We start from the raw sequence: 26,146 nt of genomic DNA, 5'->3' as shown, positions 1-26,146 counted from the left end.
TAATAATATTGCGCATTTTGTGAAAATCGACAACATCATGCCGTTGTTTCCAAGATGTACCTGCAGATGGCTCTAGCGTCGGAAGTCACGCGATCTCGCTAGTGGAATCAGGGTTTCCAAACGCGCGATTTTTTTCTTCTTCGAGAAACGCGCGGTTTTTTGTCGAGAAAGGAAAATGGTTTTTCGATGAATTTAGGGGTGAAATGGGTGCTAATGGAACCTAACCTAACAGGCCTAACCTAACCTCGTGTGAATGGTTCGTGGGGCTACCCGTGGATGGTTTTTGGGGCTAACGTCAATGGTTTGTGGGGCTACCCGTGGATGGTTTTTGGGGCTAACGTCAATGGTTTGTGGGGCTACCCGTGCATGGTTTTTGATCCCCGGTTTTTTACAACTTTCATGCACAATAGAGTTGGAAACATTGATATTCGAAAACAAAAGAAGCGTTACAATTCGCAAAGCAAGCGATATCGCACTGTGACGTGCTTTCCGTAGCATTAAGGAAAATAGTTTATTTTAGCAGAAAAAGTGTTTGTTTTCGTGCAAAAAGCATATTGGCACCTTCCACTATGTTCCGCAATACATAATTGGTAAGTACAAACCACGAGAAAGACAAAATATCCGATTTAAATGTGTCTCCGATGCATGAAACTGTTACCAAATTTACTATACTTTGGACACCTCTAATTTTTTCGTTTCGTCAATTTTTGACATTCGAACTTACGTATTCCTCATCGTGTCTCGTCGCTGTTTTCCATACCTGTCAAACCACATGAACTCATCCAGATATAAAACATAAGAAGAAGAAGAAAATGTTCAGACCTGCGCCTGTGACATGAATCCAAGATTCGCCATGATCAAATCGCTGCAAAACCGTTTCGACGTTACATAAGGAATGTAAATATTGAAAAACGTAAGTTTTATAGCACGTAGATCTTAAAAAATTACTTTCCGCGCTATTTAGAAACATCGTATGTTATGAAGAACTAATTTTCGTAACGATAATATGTGAAATGTGCGAAAAATCGAGGGTGTAGAAAAGGGTACCCGAGCCGATCCTGATACTAACACGACACCAAATTTTAACTATGTTTCCTAACCTAACAGAACTAACCTATCCACGTGCCAATGGTTCGTGGGGCTAGCTATTCTCAGTCGGAGAATTAATTTTCAACGAACAACATGAATTTCAGCAATGAAACATTCCCACATCACACCAAACACCTTCCCGATGTTCGATAATGCTACAGGAACTTATTACGGTAAGTAGTTTCTTCTGTAAAAATAAATAAATGTGTCCGAAGTATAGTAAACAAGTACCGTAAGGTTAGGTTAGGTAGGATCACGTATAGGTTACAATAGTTAAAAATTGATTTCGAAAAAAATATGCGTAGCCCCACACACCATACTCGCATAGTCCCACGAACCATTGACACATAGCCCCACAAACCAATCGGTAAATATGCAATAACACCAGGACACCTTTCACTCATGTATTTTCTTAATTTTACCACTGGTACTTACCCATTTTGGTACTACTTTACTATACCGGAGACACCTATCAATGATTTATTTTGCAATTTTTTACATTGCTAACATACTATTCTGCATTGCGGAACGTTTCTTTAGCTGAAATAATGAATTTCTAATGAAAATAAGGTCTATTTCTTACATTAACGAGTACTTACTGTTGTCCCTTATTTCCCACAAACCATCCACGGGTAGCCCCATAAACCATTGACGTTAGCCCAAAAATTCACGATAGCCCCACAAACCATCACGGGAACGAGGTATGCCTACTAGGTTAGTTTAGGCCTGTTAGGTTAGGTTCCATTAGCACTCCTTTCGTTCAATTTAGCATATACGGACAATACGAGAGCGTATTGTGCTCTCGTGCAGAAAGCAAATGTTGGCAGCAGCAATAGCGCATCGGAACTAGGTTTTCGTAGAAAACCACATGCATTCGCATTAAAATGGATCAAAACTACATTCCCGAACATCAACAACGCCACAGAAAATGATTTGCGTAAGTACTTTCTCCTGTAAATTTGAAGAAATCCGTCTCCGGTATAGTAAAGTGTTACCTTACGATTGATTATTTGTCTTACTTGTTCCGCTTCTGTGATAGACAATATGGCGTGCACTCGTAATGGATCATCGCGCGTCATGACGCGCCAGCTTGTGTTTTGTCAATTTTCAGTGCGCAAGCAGTGTTTCAAACCTTCATGATGGAAAATTACGTACTATTTCGATTTTCTTTTTTCATGTTTACCTCCACAAACCATGCACGTTAGCCCCAAAAACCATCCACGGGTAGCCCCAAAATCCATCCATGGGTAGCCCCACAAACCATTGACTTTAGCCCCAAAAACCATCCACGGGTAGCCCCACAAACCATTCACACAAAGTTAGGTTAGGTCTGTTAGATTAGGTTCCATTAGCACTCACTTCACCCCTAAATTTATCGAAAAAAGAAAGCGTGGCGAACATAGTTAAAAATAGAAATTTTCGTAAAAAGAAGGCACGTTTGGAAACACTGCAGAGATTGCGTGACTTTCAACCCTCTCGCCATCTGCACACACACAATGGAAACAACGGCATAATGTGACACGCAATGCCAATTTCTTACGTAAAAAGTGATTAATTCTTGTTTGGCAGCATTAAACTACGAAGTTTTTACTTTCCGTGAAAGAAAATACCTTGAAGAACATCCAGAATGCTAAAGAAACTCATTTCAGTAAGTACTTTCTCCTGTAAATTTGAAGAAATCCGTCCGGGCGATATCACATATTTACCACCATTTGCGGAAAGGTATGTTCTTCAGTTGCAAAAACACTTTTTTTTCTTTAAAAATAATAAATTGCAATTACTTTGATCACAAAAACGTAAATACACATTAAAGAATGTTCCGCGAAGCAGATAGGTAAGTACAAATGTCAAAAATTGACAAAACGAAGAAGTTATAGGTGTTCGGGGAATATCAGATTTTTACCAAAATTTACTATTCCACAAACACATGTAACTTCTTCGTTTCATCACTTTCAACATTCATACTTACCTATCTGCTTCGCGGAACATTATTGAATGTGTATTCACATTTTTTTTGATGAATGTAATATCAATTTTTCACATTACGAGTACTTCTTCTTTTTGCGTTGTTTCATTTCCATAAGAAACAATATGGCCGTGGTGGCTCAGTCGGTAACGGGTCTGACTACCATGCTAAAGGTCCCGGGTTCGATCCCTGGCCGGTTCAAATCCGGGGACTTTTCTAACGGAAGCGGCCCCGGCGCCCACCCAGTGTCGAATAACATTGGTACCTGGGGGAAACCCTGGGGGGGGGGTAAAGGCGGTCAGGGGCGTGATGATGATCACATCACCCCCACTTACGACCGGATCAAGAAAGTGTGGGGCATTACCCCCACACCCCCTATACGCCTTCATGGCGTGGTGCTATGCACAGGGGAACACTTTACCTTTTTTTTTATGGCACGTACACCTTCCCAGGTCATCGTGCGTCGTGCTTGTGTTTTGTCGATGCAGTGTTTTAAACCTTCATAACCCAAAAAATATTAACTAACTAACTAACTCTCTAGCCTTCTTAAACCCGAAGGTTCATGGCTGCAGCAACACAGGCCTTCCATCTTTCCCTATCTTGAGCAAGATTATATACTCTTTTCCATCCCTACCGATTTCCTTTAGGTCCATCTCAACGTTGTCCCTCCATCTTCGTCTTGGCCTTCCTACAGGTCTCTTACCATCAGGTTTCCCAACAAGAATTCTGTAAACTCCTCTTTCCTCTCCCATTCGTGCCACATGGCCTGCCCACCTAAGTCTTCTTGATTTAATTATTCTAATAATATCTGGACATGAATACAAATAATGTAGTTCTAAGTTATGTAACCTTCTCCACTCACCTGTCTCCTTATCCCTTTTAGTTCCAAAGATTTTCCTAAGGATCTTATTTTCAAATACTCTCAATTTATGTTCCTCTTTCAATGTAAGGGACCAAGTTTCGCATCGATATAATACTACAGGCAAAATTACTGTTTTGTATATTTTAACTTTTAGTTTATTAGATATTAAACGAGAAGATAAAAGTTTATGAAGAGAGAAGTAACATGCATTTCCTGAATTAAGCCTACTTTTTATTTCCTCTTTAATATAATTTTCATTTGTTAATATTACTCCTAAGTATTTGAAATTGGAAACTGGTTCAAACGAGTTGTTATCAATAATTAGATTTTGATTATTACCTAACACTTGGTTTCAGCCTGTAAGCATATATTTAGTTTTCTCTTTGTTAACTTCCAAACCTATCTCTTTAGCAGTTTTGAAAAATATTTTAGCATTATTCTTAATTGTATTCACATCATCCCCCAGTAAGTCTACATCATCTGCATATGCTAACAACTGAGTCACACCATTTAATTTTAGTCCTCCTTTAGTTTCTTTTACCTTCCTAACAGCATATTCTAAGGCAAAATTAAAGAGCAATGGAGATAATGCATCTCGTTTTTTTAACCCATCATGAATTGTAAATTTGTCAGACATATTAATACCCACACGTATTTTACTTTCTGTTTCACTGGTGCATACTTTTATCATACTAACAAGCTTCTTAGGTATTCCAAACTCTACTAATATATTATATAGTTTATCTCTTTTGACCGAATCATATGCTTTTTTGAAATCAATGAATAGCTGATGGACATTTTGATTATATTCCCACTTTTTTTCAAGTGTCTGTCTGATGTGAAAAATTTGATCTGTAGTTGATGTGTTACGTTTAAATCCACACTGATATTCACCTATAATTTCATTAGCATATGGGGTTAATCTTGTTAAAAGAATGTTAGATAATATTTTATATGTTGTTGAGAGTAGAGAAATTCCATGGTAATTATTGCAGTTCATTTTATCACCTTTTTTAAACACAGGAACAATTATGGATTCTTTCCACTGTTGAGGGATTTCTTCTTTATTCCATATTAAACAAATTAATTTATGAATTTGACATATTAATGAATTTCCACCATATTTAATTAACTCAGCTGGTATTAAATCAATGCCAGGTGCTTTGTTATTCTTTAGCCTTTTAATAGCATCTTTAACTTCAGTCAAGTTAGGTTCTGGAACTAAAGGTTCTGCTGTGTGTACTTCATTCACTTCTGATTTATCTCCTACATGGACATTTAAAAGGTCATTAAAGTAGTTCTTCCATCTATTTATAATATCACTTGGGTCAGCTAGAAAATCACTGTCTTTATCTTTTATCAAGTTTACTTTAGGTTGCCACCCCTTTCTAAACTCATTTACACCTTTATATAAATCTCTGATATTTTTATTTTTGCTGTTTGCTTCAATTTCGTTAATTTTGCTTTTCAAGTAATCTCTTTTTTTACTTCTAAATGTGCGGTTAACTTCTCGCTTTATTCTATTATAATTGTTTAGATTTGTATCATCAGAGTTATTTAACCACCTAAGTCTAGCCTGATTTCTTATTTCTATTAGATTATGACATTCATTATCAAACCATGGCTTACTTTTTCTCGGTTTATGGTATCCTATACTTTCTTTAGCTGCTGATTCTATTGCATTACGTATGTGCTCCCAATTCTTATTTACGTCTGTTTCATTTATATTTTCATCATCACTTAAATCCTGCAAAACATCAAATCTATTTGACAGTTTAATTTGGTAATCTTTCTTAATTCTTTCATCAGTAAACTTTCCTGTATCAAATTTTAGAACTTTTAGATTTTGTTGCTTATGATTTATCACTGAGAGTCTTTCTCTTAATTTAGCAATTACTAAATAATGGTCACTGGCACAGTCAGCACCTCTATGTGTACGAACGTCAATTATACTAGTATGCCTTCTCTTATCAATGAGAATATGATCTATCTGATCATGAGTTTTACCATCTGGAGAAGACCAGGTATATTTATGGATATCTTTATGTTTAAAAGTGGTACTTTTCACAATTAAATTCTTTGAGCTTGCAAAAGTAATCAATCTTATACCATTAACATTACTTAATTCATGAAGACTTTCTTTACCAATCGTGGGTTTAAATGTCTCTTCTTTGCCAATCTGTGCATTACAGTCACCTTACAGAATTTTCATATCATACTGAGAAAATTTATCAAAGACCTGTTCTAACTCTGTATAAAAATCATCTTTAGTATTATCATCTTTATCTTCCGTTGGTGCATGTATGTTTATTAAAATAATTTTACACCACCTACCCTGTAAAACTGCATATGATATCCTATCATTAATAAATTCTACTGTTTTAAGAGCTGAGATGATTCTATTATTTATGAAAAAGCCTGTTCCAAAATTATGATTTTCAGTACCACCATAGAAAAAAGTATAATTTTTAGTTTTACAATTCCCTTCTCCTGGCCACCTAAGTTTCTGGACAGCTACTACATCTAATTTATACTTAACTATTTCATTAACTGTACACTGAAATGCCCCAGGCTGGTAAAGGCTCAGAACATTCCAGGTGCCTAATTTAATATCCTTATTCCTAATGTAGATCTTATCCTTAGTCCAGAGACCTCCCAAAGTAGTCCCCACCCGGAGATCCGAACGGGGGACTATTTTACCTCCGGAATATTTTACCTTGGGAACATCCATGGCCTTATATTGTTGTTTCTTGACATGTCTTTTTACAGTGCAGAGTTGTCAGCTCTACGCCTAACCCCCAATATGAATGGAGGAACTACTACTCAAGACAAACACAAACACATTAGACAGCACAATTACTACACAAGATGAACACAAACACATTAGACAGCACAACTACTACACAAGATACACACAAACACATCACAACTATAACAAAATATAAACACAAACACCACAACTACTACACAAGACAAACACAAAGAAATTAGACAGCACAACTACTACACAAGACAAACCTAAACACAGTACAACTACTGCACAAGACACAAAAACACATAACAACCACTACACAAGGAAAAACACAAACACACAACTACTACTACACAAGATTGATTATATATATATATATATATATATATATATATATATATATATATATATTATTCCATTGTTACATTGCTCTCATCATCAGGGAATATAGAAATATTCAAGTGAAATTTTTTTTATAAATATGCGATATCGCCCGAATGGATTTCTTCAAATTTACAGGAGAAACTGCTTACTGAAATCAGCTTCTATAGCAATGTTGAAGTTCTTCGAGGTATTTTCTTTCGTGGAAACGAAAACTTCGGTAACAGTTTCATATATCGGAGACACATTAAAATCGCATGTTTCAAGGTGCCATTATGCTTTTTACACGAAAACAAACTCAATTTTTCACATTCTGAGTGCTTTTTTTTATTCCTTTCTTCCTTTCCAGAACACACAGTATGGCGGACACATCTTGACTCACGTTATGGTTATGCAGTGTTTCAACCTTCTTCACCGAAAAATACCTACTATCATGTTCGTCACCGGTGGAAATTATACATTATGCACGGATAGCCCCATGAACCATACACGGATAGTCCCACAAACCATTTCCGATAAGGTTAGGTTGGGTTAGACAAGCATAGTAAAACAAGAAAGGGGGTTGAAACACTGACAGGGGCTGACGTTATCAGAGGTATGCAGCATCTGGTTGTCGTAGTGCAAGCAAATGAAAGCAACGGCAATTGTGCGTCGCTGAGATATTTCTCTTGAAAAATACATGATTTCCCGGTCAAATATATTTCAGATGAAAGAAAGTATCTCGACGAATGTTGTAAACCTTGAAAAAACTGATTTCCGTAAGTAGTTTCTTGTGTAAAATTGAAGAAATGTGTCTCCAATGTATGGAACTGTTACCAAAACTTCACCATAGAATGATGTAGAATTAAGAAATAGTCGCTTTTTATGTAAGGAACTTGCATTTTCTGTAAAGCGACAACATTATGCCGTTGTTTCCATTATGTACCTGCAGGTGGCGCGAGCGTCAAAAGTCATGCAGTCTCGCCTGCGTTTCCAAACGTGCCTTTTTTACAAGAATTTTTTCTTTTTTTTTAACTGCTTACCTACCCCAACCTACCCTAAGCTTGCCGGAAATGGTTCGTGAGGCTATCTTGAATGGTTTTGGGACCTATCCATCAATGGTTTGTGATGACATAATGAACACGAAAGTAGGTATTTTTCGGTGAAGAAGGTTGAAACACTGCATACCCACTCCAAATCGACAAAACACAAGCATGACGTGCGATGATCCTTGATGATATCACGCCATTTTGTCTGTTACCCAAGCAGAACAAGGAAGACAAATAATGACTGGTAACATGAAAAGTTGACACTATTTTATGGAAAAAGACAACTTCACCTTAAAGAATCTTCCGCAATGCAGAATAGGTAAGTATCAATGCTAGAATTAACGAAATAAATGAATGAGGTGTTCGGGCAAAATTGCATAATCACCAATTTTTGTTAAGCTTCTTCGCATTATTTTACGAACAAAATTTTAACTATGCTTGCCTAACCTAACCTACCGGAAATAGTTCGAGGGGCTATGCGTGAATGGTTTTTGGGGCTATCCATCAATCATTTGTGGGGCTACCCATTTTTCAAGTACCCAATTACAAAATCCAGTGAATCTTCCACACCCGGTATGAATTTCACCATGCGTCCACGACACGTCATCTTTTTGGAAAACTGGCGTGGTTGGAAACCCTGCAATCGACAAAAAACAAGCACGACGCGCGATAATCTACGGAGGTGTACATGCCAAAGGCTTTTGTGCTTCAGAGAATTAATTTTCAACAAAAATAATGAATTTCCGCTATGCTACATTCCCACATGACAGGAAACACCTTCCAGATGTTAGACAATGCTAGAGGAACTTATTACCGTAAGTAGTTTCTTGTGTAAAAATGAAGACATCTGTTTGTGTAATAGTAAATTAGTACCGCGATTTCATCATGCTACGAATGCAATTTTTACATGGTTCGATTGTGATTTACGTCTGTTAACATCAGTGACGTGTGGTGACCTCGACACTTGGGGTAGCAATCAGAGGGGTGACGAAGGGTAGTTGGTGTGGGTCATAACCCCTTCCGCCCCTCACACACACGCACACCCTTTAGGGCCCAAGTTCCTTTTGTTTTATTGCGATTTCATCATGCTACGAATGCAATTTTTACATGGTTCGATTTAGTTGTATGTCTGTTAACACATAGTGCGGTGTTTTACTTAAGATTTTGTTCATGTTTGTTAAATGCTTTCGTGGTTAGGTTAGGTTTGGTTCCCTTAGCATTAAAATAAAGTCCCTAAATGCAATCTACTAAGGTTCCGATTTACTTCTACATTCATTCCACGCTTCTACGATATTTACTATCGCTTGTAGATGGAGAATCATCTGTCCATGAGAAGTGCACCTGCTTGCGTAAGGAAATATTCAAGTTGTTTTTTTTTCAACATAAATAACTTTTTTTTCGAGTCCAAGCAGTGCTCATTACTTTAAGGAAGGTTCATATTTTGTGTTACTTAGGGTCAATTTTTGTCACATTTTGTTAATCACTAAGATGATACGATATAATTAAGGAAATTTCAAACACAAAGAATGCCATCCCCAGGTGGTGGTTCAAAACTGGAACTCCTGGTGTCATAGCACACTGTGATAACCACTCCCCCACAGTTGGTTGGTTTGGTGTTTTAAGCCCACTTAATGCACAGAAAGGCTAATCAGGACTGGCCCCACAGCTAAAAGTGAGATCTGAACCACTATGTGCCTGTACCGGGTACCGATCCAGGACTGCTTGCATTCCCTCACAGAGATCTGTTGACAACAAAGACGAGAGGAAAGGGCTAACCCTTTGGATACGTGGGCATCGGTAAAGCAAACTGCATTTTCCCTCAGTGGTAATTTTCACTTGGATTTTTGAAACACCATCTTTGTGTATGATTAACGTTTTTTCAAAAAAATTTGCATTGCTTGATTTCCCTTATTTCTCCATCTCACGTTCTCATTACTGAAGGATCCAAGTTCAAGCCCTGGCCTGTGCATGGGTGTTTCTTTCTATCCACCCTTCACCCATTTAATTTAATGAATGTTCATCATCATGGCAGAAGTTAGGTAATGTGATGGAAGAGCAATGCTAACAAAGAAAGAAAGAAAATACAAATACAAATAATTTCTTCCAAGTACATTTGCAGGGCACTATGAAATCTAAAGTCCAGAGTTCTCTGTTTATGATTGCCCTCATGACTTCCATAAGTTTATTAGCTACTTACTTATTGCGATTAAATCTATACAGCTAGAGAAAGTAATCGGAGGTGGCAAAAATTCAATATATTAAAGAGATAATCAGGTAATTATACACACCTTTTTGTAGTTTCTTCAATAATATTAATTTGGCTTTTGAGTTCTGGAAAAAAGTTTTCATCTCAAATGATTTCATTATTCACTGCACAGTACTACACACAGGAACAATAATGGGCACTTGTCACGGGTTCTAATCCCGGCCTTCATCAATTCCATCATATATCATTCTCATCCTCATTTTCGTGATACCAAGATGTGGCAGAAAAGCTAAGTAAAATAAACTTAATCAACAACAACAATAAGAACATGCATTCTCTTGCCGAAATAAATACGTCCATATTTATGACTGTTTAGCTTACCCAATTGTTTTCATTGGAGTCCAAGAGAATAGTATATTTAAATGAAACACTACTAAAACGAGACTAAGAGAGTGAGCGTGAGCAGATATTTGTTATTTAATCATTATATATTTCTTATTTGAAAAAAAAAAGCATAACATTTTTTTTCTGCATCGGTGTCCCTGTGTGTTGTGCACATATGCTGTGAAGGCACATGGGGTGATGTGGAGGTATAGAGCTCCACATATTCTTGATCGTGGCCATAGTTGTGATGGCAATCAGCATCCTGCCTGGCTGCCTTTACCCTCCAGGGTTGCCCACACGTACCCATTTATATGAGGCTGGGTGATCCTCAGAGCCATGTAGAAACATCGAAATGAGTGGAAAATTTCCTTGTGCAGATCACCTGCCATGAAATGAGCCTAGGTCTTCCGAGTGATAGCCAGATGCTCTAGGAACTGAGCTAAGCGAGTCTTGGTAGATGACTAAAATTTTAATAAATACCCAGTATTTTCCCAAATTTTATTTAGCTACCCAGTGTCTAAATACCAATGTCCGAACCCTACCCTACTTATGACTTCAGTCTTCTTCAATCTAGATTTCAGAGGATGACAGTTTGCCAAAGTTTGTGTGCTATCTGAACATAGACAAGCCAGAGAATCTTGCAGGACTTCCATAACATGTCTTGTGAATCGGAAATCCTTCTCAATGAATACCCGTCATCTACAGAAGAGAAGCAGAGAGGAGAGACGGGCTTGGAGGTAAAGTTAATTTTCTTACTTGAATATGTTGTAATACTAAAAAATAGTCTAATCTTATATACTCTTGGTGTGGTAATAGATGCATTTCTAAGGTAGCTATAGAAAGTATTATTTTTGCACCTGCTGTTACTAATAATGAAATCTGCCTCCCCGATGGCGCAGTGGTAGCGTTGTTGCCTTGTAATCAAGGGGTCCTGGGTTTGATACCCAGTGGAGGCACATAGTAGTTCGAATTTCACTTGTATTCATTCTGCTTTATTCTCTTGTATCTTCATGTGTGTGTGGCATGGACCTCATTGTAAATGTCTTTCAAAATACATGAGGAATGGAATATATGTAACGAGAACAAAATATTGCCATGCTTAAAAAATAGTGTAAAAATTGATTATATTTTACCATACATTGTTTATAAATGTCTGTGTTAATGCACTCATCATAATAAAATGGTAATAATTAAGGCCACACATAGAGTGGGTAATAAGAACACCACGTTCAACTTTTCAGTTTTCTAACATGAGTGTTCATCAGGAACTTTGAACAATGAGGAGGTTGAAAGGCTAATTTGTAGGACAAATGTAGTTTTTTTTTACAACATTCCTGGTGGAAACCTTTGTTTAAAAATTCAAAACACTGCATTTTATATTTTAATAACCAGTCCCAGTAGATCTTCTATAACTAAATTGTATATTTTACACAACAAAATCAGATAACACTCAGTGGAACCCCATTTTTAAGTTCCTCGATCTTATTTTTTTCCCCAAAATTCTAAGCTCTTTAGCTACTGTCAACTGAGGAATATTTATGGAGCGAATTTACAATACCAGAAGTATCTCCAATGTGTTTGAAATTTGGCATACTCACTAATTTTGGCCTCCTAATCACGAATCTGCAGTTGAAATTTGACAGTCACGTCTGGAAATTGGAAAATAATACAGAATAAGTGGGTCCGTGAATGGAGTAAACACCCTTGATTTATGAAGAAAACAACCATTTTTAGCAATGATTAGTGTTTCAAAACTATGTTTATGATGACCCTTAATTTTTACTATGCTTGCCTAACCTAACCTTACCATGAATTGTTCGTGAGGCAAACATTTTTTCCACCTTAGGCAAGATGCCATTTTTTCACATTCAAATCAACACTCCATGCAACAGGTATCACTTATATCACAACACTGTAGCAACCACACCATTGCCAAAATTACCTCTATTCGAAGCAGCTTTCCCCAATCTCTTCTCCCTCCATTTTCATTTAAATAACTGTACCACATTAACGATCTTTTCATTCCTTTCCTCCTCCATTCTTCCACGATCATTGATCTACAAATAACAAAGTAACACTGTGGCAACGCTGTAGACTGCATAATGAATAGCAAACTTCACTTGTTCACATCATCAAACATGGCTACCATAATAGTGTATCGACAATCATCGCGTTAATATGTGCACGTAATTTCGCAATTTCTGGAAATAACCACCTATTTTTAACTGCAGATTCTTGATTACGAGGCCGAAATTAGTGAGTATGTGTAATTTCAAAGCAATCGGAGATACTTCCGGTATTGTACATTTATACCATATTTATTCTGAATTGCACTGTAAGGCCAATTACTGTTTTGCATTTTCTGACTTGAAGCACCGTGAAAAAATCAGATACAACATTGGTTTGATTGATTGATTGATTTGTTGTTTTAAGTCCACTTTATGCACAGTAAGGCTAATCTGGACTGGACCTACAGTTTAAAGTGGGATTCGAACCACTTGGGCCTCCACCGGGTATTGAACCCGGGACCCGATTGCTCCATTGGAACATGTTGACTGTCTTCTGTATTATTTCAAGTAGTCTGCCTGTCTTCAAGTCTCTGCCCATCCATCTTTTTATACAAACCATAGTGCATGTTTGGTGCTGTCATGGTCTAATAGATAGGACATCTGACTGCCACGAGGGAGATTCAGGTTCGATTCCTAGGTTGGGTGATCTGAGGTAAGAAATTTTCTGGTCTTGTCCATGCACAAAGCACCTCTTTGATTCAGCCAGCCTCAAATAAATAGGTCCTGGGAGCAAAGGTGGCTGGAGAATGGTTGCTGATCACATCATGTCTAAAGTGTCCAAGATCGAGAATGTCTGGTGCCCTACCCTCACATCCCTTAAATGTGGCTTAAAGGCACAGTGCAATATGCACAGGGGTCTTTTATCATAGGCATGTCTCAATTGACAACAAAAGCGGTGCTACTAGTCCCTATCCTTGACTCTGCAGTTAAAGTAGCCAATTTTCTTTGCCTCTGTATCCACTAGGGCAGTGGTTCTCAACCTTTTCCAATCAGTGATCTATCTTGCAGAATATTACACTTCGTGGGACCCGGGAGCACCAAAACTGGGGCAGGGGGCCTCCCTCCCAGTTCACCGCTGGGCCTCCCTGTAAGGGTTCCAATGTATAACTTTCAACACGATTTAATTTTGTAGCAAAATATTATTTGCATGATGGAAATTTCATAAATTATTTCAGGACTTTGTGGAAAATGAAGCAGGATTCTGCTCTGAAATGGGCATCTTACTCTATCTCAGTATTTCTGTTTCCAAATACACAGTTAATTAAGGAAAACTCATTGTATATTATGATTAGGTACAAGAATAGAGAAAGAAGCATGGGAATCCTGTAGTCCTCGTGTTCTTGAGTGAGTCAGTCCATCGAAAAATAGGTAGGTTTTACACATGAATGTAAGCTATTTTTAACTTCCATTGTCGGCGTATGTTGGTGCATCATTTAACTAAACTTATGAGCTGCCAAAATTTGGAAGGTTTTGGCTATCACATTCAAAAGAGACAGATGAAAGGAATGAGAAAATGAATTGATCGTCTTTGTTCAGCACATAGCAGTGAATGGACGTTCCCACTAACTTTTTTTAAATACCATTTTTAAAATCTATACCATCGACAAATAATCCCTGCAATTTCCCACATTAATGTGCGTTCCTTTTTAGGTAAAAAAATTACTTTCCAATTTTCGAGCCGAGCATTGTGCTCAAAGCACACCTGCGCCATGTTGTGACGTTATGGTTTGGCTCATCCTGTCGTCTGCACGTTGTGTTGGCTTCATTTGATATTAGGGTGCGCCTGTGTCTGCTATGAGATAATTTATTGAAAAAGAAACATAATTACTAGAATTGGAAGTGGTCCTTACCACTGTCAGCACTTTACTACAGTTTTCTCCGCCGAGTTAACATTGCAAGAAAGAGTTGCCTTGTGTAGAAACAACAAGTTTCCATCTTGTGAGTTATAAGAGCCGAGCTGCCCGAATTTTGTAATTGGTCAGTGTTGTAGGTAATGGAAAATAAAGAAGTAAAAGTTGTGCATTTTAACATTATGCACAAATATGAGTACCAGATGACCCAATAAGATATTCCTCAATGTACCCACAACTGAAAAAAAGGCAACTTGCTTGGGAGCAATTTGCATGGCGAGGCCACATCACTGATAAGCTACAAGAACAATGAACCTGGTCTGTGAAAGTTATGTAAAAGTGCAAATTACTAAAAACACTGTTCTACGTTATTACAATGGTATGCATTACTATAGGAGTAACCAGAAATTCTTGTGCGAGGTACGGGGTTTAGGCTAATAACAGTCAAATAGTAGAAATATTAAACATAATAATGGTTATGTTTGTCATCAGTGGCGACAATTGGGTTCTAAAACTTGGGGGGGGGGGGGGGAGGTGGCAAAGGCAGTACATTTCCCTTTGTACATAAGGTTTAGCATAGTGCGGGGGCAAATGTGGCAAAAAGTGGGGGTGCAACTGCCTCCCTCTCCACCACTGATTGTCATTATGGAACACCTATTAGCTAATAAAGTAAAGGAGTTTTATTCCTGTAATAATGTTATTACATCCTTCCTTCGAGGGGCTGTTGCATTCAGTCCACCAGGTGAGCGAATATGCATCCCAACATTTTTCCACCACATTTCAATACAGTTATTATACTGAAATGCATAGTACTATATTTTGTTATTTACATTCACACGCCTTGTTAAAGAAAATAATTTAAGTTAGGGGTAAATTTTGGTCATAAATTATGTTGTGTGACCTCTTACATAAAAAAATCTATTTTTTGTAAAATCATTTGTTCTTTGGTTTAAATGGTAAAATATGGTTCCTGCATTTACACAACTTTTGGAATCATGGGCTTCGGAAATTGTTTTATCAATTTTTATTAATGTTATTACTTCCACTATTCAAGTTTTATCATTGTCCCGAGTTTCTGCAAAAAAATTATGGCAACGCCCTTGGTTGGAATAATGCCTAATTGAAATTAATGTGTTATTATTATTAACAATAAAAACATACTTTCTGTTTTTTGTAACTTGAAATGAACGATGCCAACTTCTAGGAGCTGGTCAATGGATCAGTTCGAAACCCCCACCTGTCGTGACGATCATATGCATTACATACATTTATTTTCAGCTACGCAGAAAAAAATAAACTCTGGTTTGTACTGTTGTGCAAGAAGACACTGTAACATTTTTCTCCAGGTAAACTTATTGCACTGCAGCAATACCACCACTACTACTAATAATAATAACTGAAGCTTAAGAACGATTGCTACTCAGAAAAGTCTTGCAACAGAATAATATTGATTGATTTTGAATATTGTGTCGATAATCGTAGTAAAAGTAAAAAAGCGAAATTTCCCTTGGAAATCTTAACTCGCTGCTTTCGCTCCTCTCATTTCTGCAAAACATTAAACTACCATGCATGCATGTACACCTGTTAGATTACCGGAATTGGATTTCGTATATCTTTCATCTGTTCTTAATAGAAACATTAATTATGAAAATCACAGAGAATCTTTTGTGTTCTGTTCAGCGTTACAAGCACGAGGAGCAGTGCCTTCTTGCAGAGTGTGAAGCAGACGACCTGCTTTCACTGCCAAACGAGAACGTCATAACTGCAATATCCAATCAGAGGCAGTTTCGATTTTCGTGATGTATATCATCAATCTGGTACAACTTCTAAGGTCAAATTTTAGCAACCAATGTCGAATTAACACAAACTATTTTGCACAACGTTCATATAAAATGAATGGCATGCAGTGATTTAAAATCATATTTTAGGTTAGAGTGGAAATATCCATTGTGGTGGTTGGATGTTGTTGAGCTTAGAGTTGAAATAGGAGAATCAGGGTGGCGACAGACCTGGAAATCCTGGAAAACCGGGAAAAGTCAGGGAATTTGAGGTGTCAAAAAAAGTCAGGGAAATGTCAGGGAATTTAGTCTTCATTGACTTTTTATTTATTTATTTATTTATTAATTTAAAGATATCGTAATGGAACTCTGCACGGGAACAGGAAATCTCGTTCGTAAGTTTCTGCCTCAACTTTTAGATCCCTTTTATGCGCATCACAACCTCGCCGCCAGAAACCAGTGATGGCAGGAGGAGAGAGAGAGAGAAAAAAGAATCTCTCGCCCGGGCTTCTCGGCGGGAATTTTAAATTCGAACACTTTTTGGAGGGAAATTGTTATAACTCAGGCACTATGGGAGGAATCTACTTCGGCTAAATTTTGTTTTGCAGCTAAAACATCAGAGCATGTAACCGTGTACAATTTAGACCGCCGGATCAGGGAACGGGGGCTTGGGGGAAAGCCTCCCGAATTTCAATAAAAAAAACATAAAAATCTGGAGTTTGGCCCCTGTTCTCCCGCTGTTTTGGGGAGAAGGCGCGAACTTTAGTATTCTTTTCAAAGAATGAAACATGTTTCATGTTCTTGGGTACCATACAAGTTGAATAATAAGCCAAAATGTGATTTTTTTTTTTTACGAAAAATAGGCAATTTGCATTTTTGGAGGAAAATTGTTATAACTCTGGCACTATAGGGGCAATATACTTCGGATAAGTTTTTCAGCTAGAACATCAGAGCATGCAACCGTGTACAATTCAGAATGCCGAACCGAGGGGGGTGTGGGTTTGGGGGGTGCGACTCACGAATTTCAATGACAAAAAAACAACAATCTGGAGTTTTCCCCTCTCTTCCCCCGTTATTTTGGGGAGAGGGGCCAAAATTTAGTATTCTTTTCAAAGAATGGACATTTCTCAAGAGAACGTAACATGTTTCATGTTCTTGGGTGGCATACAAGTTGAAAAATAAGCCAAAATGTGATTTTTTTTCTTTACGAAAAATACGTAATTTGCATTTTTGGAGGAAAATTGTTATAAGTCGGGCACTATGGGAGGAATCTACTTCGGATAAATTTTGTTTTGCAGCTAGAACATCATAGCATGCAACCGTATACAATTCAAAACGTCGAACCGAGGAATGGGGCTTCGGGGGGCGCAACCCCCGAATTTCAATGAAAAAAACATAAAAATCTGGAGTTTGCCCCCCTCTTCTCCCGCCATTTTGGGGAGAAGGCGCAAACCTTAGTATTCTCTTCAAAGAATGGACGTTTCCAAAGAGATTGAAACATGTTTCATGTTTCTGGGTGCCATACAAGTTGAATAATGAGCCAAAATGTGAATCTCTGTTCGGAAATGTGACATGGATATGTTGAGGAAAAGGGGGGAGGGAGGGGAGAGGTGGGAGGTTGGTCATCAATGTGAATTTCTCAGGCTTGCTCCAGACCTATGTCAGAGTTTCCACCCAAACATAAGAGTAAGAAGGTTCAAAAAGCACATTCATTTCGTAATCAGCACCATGATACCATATGGTATCATCGGGGGAGTAAAGGTTAAGCCTCTAAATATTACGTTGAAAATGCATTGAATTATCATTTTTTCTTGTCCGTATGGGAGTAGTAAGGGAACTTGTCAACAGATGGAGGGGATAAGAGCGGGTGGCGCCGTCCGATAGTTGTTTGACGTCGTAGTAAGGCATTTTGTTGGGCAAACTGAACACGGAAACAAATATGTTCCATTGATACATATGATTTTTGTCGAATATCGCCACCCGACAAAGTATCTCACTACAACATGCGACAGAAATTGCATGGACTGCAACATCCAACAAACATCGCATGCATAAACAAGAAGAGCTTTAGACTGCAAATATGCTGCTGGAATTTTATAACTCTTCTGGCTCACTTCACCTTATTTAATGTAGCAGTGCTTACGAAGGTTTCCTTTAATCATCCTGACGTATTACTGGTTTCGTACAAGTTAACATACGTTTACAATGGCATTGCACTATTCTTAGATATCAAGAAGAATCCAACCAAATGGGATATATATTGAATACCCAAACTCAAATTTACTGCAACACTAGTATTGCAATGAAATTAACGCCACTCTCTGTTCTGTCTGTTTAAACTCGTGAGAGATGGTCATTAATCTCTCACTGAGTAAGGTTAATGTCCAATATTATGAAATAAAATACTACGATAAATACGTAAATATTTTAATATGATATTTACTCGAATCATTCCATCATAAAAGCAAATCACTTTCTTCAAGAATTGACTTTTCTCTGCCAGCCCTGCTAAATTTTCACTTTCTACCTACTGATTTATACGAGGGGTGGCCAGAAAGTAATTTCCAAGTAGTAGGGACATTGATTTTTCGCAAACGCGAAAACCGAGAAAAATGGTAATTGCTGCGAAGTTGTGTTTCTGTATGTGCAGTGATGTCTGGACACATTTTTTGCCCGTTCGAAATATCGAAATAATGCGAATTTGGCATAAAATGCAAATTGTTGGCATTTTTAGCGATTTTTTTAAAGAAATCTCCTAAAACAATGAAAAATTCCATGAAATCCAAAATTCTTGTCTTTTCTAGGCCATGTTTGTGTACATAGAACATGCAAATTTTCCAACATTTTACTCAAGAGTAAACTATAGAGTTATACGTACATGGAATAATTCCGACAGCCACATTAAATCATGTATTTCCCACGATTTTTTCAACTTCTATCAAAACCATTTGCATCACAGAGCAAAGTGGCAAGGTTCTAACAGGAGATCGAGTGCGTATCTACCGTCACACTGGAGCCACAGCTTCGTATTTGTCGCACAAGATATGTTTTGAATTACCAAGCTAAGTGCGCACAATCGGCATTTGTCGAGCGAGTAATAATGGAGCCCAGTCGTTAGGGCGTCTGACTAATATGCGTGAGACCCGTGGCGGCTCCCTGCGGGGGAAAACCGGGATTTTTCCACTTTTTCAAACTGCTCCGGTGCCCACCCAGCATCATATGAAGCTAGTACCTTGAGGAAACTTTGAGGGATAAAGGTAGCCAGGAGCGTAGTGCTGATCACATCACCCCTACCTTCACCCATGATCAATAAAGTGTGGGGCCCTAACTCCACACCCCTCTACACCTTCATGGAAAAGTGCTGGGGAGCACTTTACTTTTACTTCCTCAAAAATCTGTTTCAACATATCAAACTGTCACGAAAATACGTAGGCCATGTGACATACAATTTAAAATAATAATTTAAAAGCACAATGGAGTATTAAGTTTCGGTATATTTGTCAGATAAATATTCTAAAACAAAAATGCGAATTTTTGGAAACGTAACACTAACAAGTCAAAAAAGATAATGGCAATTGTTGGTGCCATAATATATCGGTATCTGTCACGTGAGATTGATTGATTTTAATTTTTTGGGTGCGTCGCCACTTATGGTCATTATTAGAGCCCGGAAGTTCAGGCATTTATTTTCGTTAAAATAGGCAGGCAAAAAGGCATTTATAATGTGGAAAATAGGCACAAAAATGAAAAAAAAGGCAAAATAAACCGAAAAAGGCACATTTGGAAAGTGCTTACTTTTATCTATAATTGCTGGCAAAATGTTAAAATCTACATTGGGAAGAGCATTTCAATTTTCTCCGTCTTGATTGCACATAACTACAAGGTGTTTTTTTAAGTTCTCAACATTCATTGATAGTCGTCTTGTCAGAGAGAATATTTTTCATAATAGAAAATGATTTTTCAACTTCGACAAAAGTTATTGGAGCGTACATAAAACAAGCTAAAGTAGCTGGACTCATTTTGGGTAACAGCTTTTTCACCTTTTAGAATATCACAAATTGTTTTCAATTGTTTCAAGTCCTTATTTGCACTCACTACCCATTTGCACTTTTCCGCAACAGCTGACCACTTCCATCATCTGCTGCATAGATTCCTCGTAGATTTTCATGGATGCTATAATTGTAATTGTCTCTGGAAATGTACCATAATGTGCAAAAATAAACTTGAATAGCACAGGAGTTTTTTCACTTCACGAATTGAAGCCGCTTCATTTTCTGGAAGAGCATCTATCACCTCACTGATTTTTTTCAAGGTTGTTAGCATAATATATAGCTGCTGATGAAACTAAGCTCAGATGCAACTTCCTTAAATTTTCGGGTTCGAGAGGGAGATTTCAGGAATATCTTCTTTATGTTCGAAATCAACCTGTCCACTTCAGCAGTCAATCATGCACAAGGATATGTTAACCGAAAGGCAATATCCTATCTGAGCATGAAATACATTTTTCTCACACTTTTCTCCTTCAGCAATGTTGAAACATGCATGAGTTCAATATTACTTAAATAAGGCGAAAATTATTCACATAATAAACGCAAGAAAAATTGTTTTCAATTGTTTCAAGTCCTTATTTGCACTCACTACCCATTTGCACTTTTCCGCAACAGCTGACCACTTCCATCATCTGCTGCATAGATTCCTCGTAGATTTTCATGGATGCTATAATTGTAATTGTCTCTGGAAATGTACCATAATGTGCAAAAATAAACTTGAATAGCACAGGAGTTTTTTCACTTCACGAATTGAAGCCGCTTCATTTTCTGGAAGAGCATCTATCACCTCACTGATTTTTTTCAAGGTTGTTAGCATAATATATAGCTGCTGATGAAACTAAGCTCAGATGCAACTTCCTTAAATTTTCGGGTTCGAGAGGGAGATTTCAGGAATATCTTCTTTATGTTCGAAATCAACCTGTCCACTTCAGCAGTCAATCATGCACAAGGATATGTTAACCGAAAGGCAATATCCTATCTGAGCATGAAATACATTTTTCTCACACTTTTCTCCTTCAGCAATGTTGAAACATGCATGAGTTCAATATTACTTAAATAAGGCGAAAATTATTCACATAATAAACGCAAGAAAAATAAATGCCAACAACGTTTTTTGAGAGAAAAATAATTTATATACACATTTTTTTTTTAAAAAAATGGCCAAATTTCATTGAAAAAAGCAAAAATAGGCATTATAATTAAAAATAGGCAGTGGGGTCCCAAATAGGCAAAATGAAAAGGTTTCTAAAACATTCGAAACAACATAAGAAACGTATATCCGGAAAAATTTTATCAATATATGCAGTAGATAAAAAGAGGCATTTTGCCAAACTTCCAGGCTCTAGTCATTATGCACTCTTCAGTATATACGGGGAAAATTCCATTATCTAAAATCCTTACCTTAAAATTAAAAAAGGAGTATGGAAAATAACTCTCCCAAAATAACTTCCAAGATATCAAACTCTCACGAAGAGGCGTAAGCCATGTGACTTACAATTTGAAACAGTAGTTTAAAAACACCATGAAGGTATAATTTCAGATATTTGCCAGAAAATGCGCTAAAATAAAAATGTTAATTTTTAGAAAAATAACACTGTATAGTAAAAAATAAAAAATAAGAAAATACACCAATTTGAAAAAAAAAAAATATCAAAGTCCCTACCGAGTACGCATAAATAAAACAAGAATATCAGTTGTAATTTATTGCATTAGTAACAGAGAGTCCTAACCTAATATTCGGCATAATCAACACCGTTGTTCTGGCATTTGTCGTAGCATGGCACTAAATTTTGTATGCCCATGGTATATGTGTCTGACAGCAAAGACTGGAACTATCTACCGCAGTGTAGCTGTCAAATTCTTACCCTGCCAGAAACGTCTTCAGTTAAACAAAGAGATGAAAGTCGGTACATTCAAGGCCAGGGCTGTACAGGGAGTGGTCCAAGATCTCTCACCTCAAGTGATGCAAAGGGCCCGTGTGTACTCAGCTGTATGGGTTTGTTCACATTCGATTGGCCTTCCGTGAATTGTCTACTCCATCGTCTGACCATACTATCACTCACAACGTCCGGTCTGCTCACCTCACACGATTGCTGGTGGCTCTGTGCCAAATTCTGAGCGTACAATGTAGGCTACATTGCAGTCGGTGGGAGACTCTATGACAGCTGCAATCTTTAACCTAGAATTGTCCTAAAACAGCTGCATTGCAACTGTACTAGATTACAGCTACATGCCACTTCTTCCTGCTTGCATGTGTGTGTGTCGTTCTCTGACCACTAGTGCTGCGTATAGGCACCATTGCAGCTATTTTCAGGATGCCCCTCGTATATGAACTTTCAGAAGCTTTTATTATTAGAGTGTTTCTGTTTTAATGTGTGGTTAGCTAAATCAGGTACCTATACAATGCAATTCTATAAATTCCTTGCGTTAAATTTCTAATACCTACATACCCTCTTCGTCAGCATTAATGGTATAACTGCATGTTGTCAGTTTCACAGTACTTCACTTGGATATACTGCACTGAAGCAGAAATCCCATTGATAATGTAAGGAAATATGACACTTTATTTTGTTCGATTCAATTGTTTCACTTATATGCAAGAGTTAAGTTGTTTGCTTTACAGAGAAGAGAGAAGTAGCTTTATGCATTGAAAAATGAGTCCACACTCATGGTTCTTGCAAGCAGAGGGTTCCGAACCTAAGTGGAAATGTCAACATATAATACCGAGAATGGATAAGGAGACTGATAAATTACAAAATGTATTTCTTAGTCAATCACTCTTCACTCTAATCTCATTTAGTCGTAACTTTAAAAATAATCAAGTATTTTATTTTAAACTTACTGCATATGACAAAATTCCGTAATCCTTCCCTATCTTATGAATTGTACTAATTTTCAAAATTCACTATTTAGCAGTTTGAATTCAAATCATAGAGATTAGAGAAATTAAGTCAATTTCATAAAAGATAATATTAGTGCTTAACAAATCAATACCTGGATCTGTATGAGTTTATTATTTCTATTTGCAAAAACATCGATTTAGTTTAGTTTGTAATTGTCAGGGAAAAAATGTAAATTTTGTCCTGGAAAACCTGGAAAAGTCAGGGAATTTCATTTCTGCTTGTTTGTAGCCACCCTGAGAATGGAAAAAGGAAAAACTGGAACTCTTTTTGACTATTTCAAGAAGAAATCCAAAAATGTGAGTAGTAACTTGGTTTGCAAACTCTTATATAAAACTTAATTCGCTTATTGGATCTCATCAACCTATTAATTATAAACTTTATTATTATTATTATCATTATTATCACTGTAAAACACTTGGCTTGGATCCATCCTGAAATATAGTTCTCTATACAGTACGTACCTGTGGTGGGGATATATAACTAATAGTTTCACACCTGCAAACAGCATTAAAGTGGCCTAATCCTGTCTCTATCTCAGAGAACTAAAGTATTTTGTGGAAATACCAGTATGACAACAATTTGGTGGAGCATTAATTATCCAACTAGGATGGTAAAATGAATATATGATATATATATATATAAATAAATCCCGGTATCATTACGGCAACCACTATACTCTGCAGGAGTGTGGCAACCACTGGAAATCTTTGAGTATACTCGTTTTTTAACGTGTATATTTATATATCATATCGTACTGAGAAGCCTGTTTAACTTTATTTGTAAAATTTGGATAAATCTCTAGTAAATTCACTCCGATATCATCGTGAAGGCCATTCACACCACTATCATTGTAACACCCAATGGATATATTTGTTATTTTGCTATCATTGTGGAACCATTGCAGCAACACTGCTACCAACTGTTGAATATCTTACTTTTTGTCCCCGGCTTTGGTTATCAGTTGACATCACGTCTGTTCATAATGAAAGACAAAGCAGCTTGACAAATATATTGTAATGATGGTCACGAAGAAAAAGAAGAAGAAGAAGTTAGCTGAAAGATGCTCGTATGATTTAATGTGGTGTACTGTGGTGTCAATGAAACCTTTTGAGCATAGCTGGAGTGAGTTGAAGGATGATTTGCGAAATTATTTCCCTCGCACTCGAGCATTGGAATTTTACATAGCATTAAATCGGAACAGTTCCGCATTGTGTATTTCAGGCTTGTATAAATACTGAACTTGTGTTGCAATTTGCAGGAATAAGTACCAATCGTCATGAAATGGCATATCTTATGGTGTATGGTACCTCAACGAAATCAATATCAAACATATTCAATACTTAAAAGGTAATTGTGTGGTATGTAGAGACTGTAATGTTCCTACAAATTACTTATGTTTGCAACCCACGAAACTGAAAAAGTGCCATATATTTGCAGAAATAAATATTCCGAGTGAAAAATACGGTGAAGTGCACCACGAAAGTGAAAAAGTGCAATATAATTGGAAAAATAAATATTCCGAGTGAAAAATAAAGTGAAGTGCACCATTTACATTTATTATAGAATTGAGAAGGCATGTAGTAATTTGCACAAGATAAGCATGTTAATTGCAAACAATTATGCGCAGCAATTATAATTCTACTCTACAGTTTTCGTTATCATGGTTGATTCATTCTTGTGGTTTTCATGAACGGTATTTGTACTCGGTGTTATTGAAGATCTCTTGTTCATGAAGTTTTATTAAATTATGTGCTAGTTATTTCAGAAGAAAAGGAAAATTTGTAAACATCCAAACTAACTTTTTTTAAAAAATACATATGGAGGATACTCACTGCTAAAAATCTGTAGTTTTCAATCTGTAATTATATACTGCTGGACAAAAAAAACCGGACACTTGCATTTTTTGTGATAATGCATAAATTCTGATTCGAAGGTTAACTAAAGGTTGCAGAAATTATTGGAAATAAGAAAACCTGAATATATTCAACAGAAGGCAAATTAAAATGTATTGTTAATAAGATAAATTAGAACAAAAACGAAAGTTGCAGAAAACTACCAAAGAAAAAAGAAAAAAAGAAATCTTACCAATATTTTTTTTCATATTGTTAAGTGCTACTGTTGGGGTATATAAGCTGTCTAGTAGCGGGTGTTACCTCCCCTGCCATCAATTACAGCTTGTAACTGCTGTGGCATACTTCGAATAAGGTTGACAATCACTTCTTGGTCCAATTGCTCCCATTCTTCTTGAATAGCACATTTTAGCTCTTCAATTGTTTCTGGAACTATTGCGCGGTTTCTGATATGTCATTTCAGTTCATCCCAGATGTGCTCTATCGGATTTAGGTTCGGACTTTGTGGTGGCTATTCTAATCGCGTAATCGCAACTTCGTCCATGTACTCCGTGACTATATTCACAATGTGAGGACGCGCATTGTCATGCATAAAAACAAAGTCCAGGCCTATGGATGGTGCTTATGGTACTACATGATCTGCCACACATTCTGTAATATACCTACAAGCTGCCAGTGCCCCATTCTCTACAAACCAACTCTGTACGTCCTTGTAAAGAGATACCTCCCCAGACCACATGACACCACCGCCTCCAAAGGGTGTTATTTCAACGAAACAACATTGCGCATAATGCTCATTAGGTCTTCTATACACATGTTCACTCTCGTCTGATGAACGTAGGTTGAATTTTGACTCATCGGAGAATAAAACCTTTTCCCACTGCTCCACATTCCAATGTAAGTGTTTTGTAGCAAATTCCAGTCTTTGCTTCCGGTGACGTGCTAACAACCTGGGACCTGCAGCTGGCCTCCGAGATGA

General features: G+C 37.1%; 1 protein-coding gene across 1 annotated transcript in view; it reads left to right on the top strand.

Moving 5' to 3' along the window:
* Positions 1–768: 768 nt before the first annotated feature.
* LOC145999331 (uncharacterized) overlaps positions 769–26,146 on the top strand; it is a 547,081-nt gene continuing 521,703 nt past the window's right edge. Inside the window, exons 1-2 of the mRNA XM_083136272.1 lie at positions 769–913; positions 11,243–11,405. Of these exons, the coding sequence (XP_082992398.1) occupies positions 11,325–11,405 (81 nt within the window). The 5' untranslated portion in view covers positions 769–913; positions 11,243–11,324. The remainder of the gene's footprint in view (positions 914–11,242; positions 11,406–26,146) is intronic.

This window comes from Lepisma saccharinum, chromosome 15 (assembly GCF_977018435.1).
Source record: "Lepisma saccharinum chromosome 15, izLepSacc3.1, whole genome shotgun sequence".
NCBI classification, from domain to species: domain Eukaryota; kingdom Metazoa; phylum Arthropoda; class Insecta; order Zygentoma; family Lepismatidae; genus Lepisma; species Lepisma saccharinum.
The sequence above is the reverse complement of the archived record's forward strand: the minus strand, read 5'-3'. Positions and strand labels throughout refer to the sequence as shown.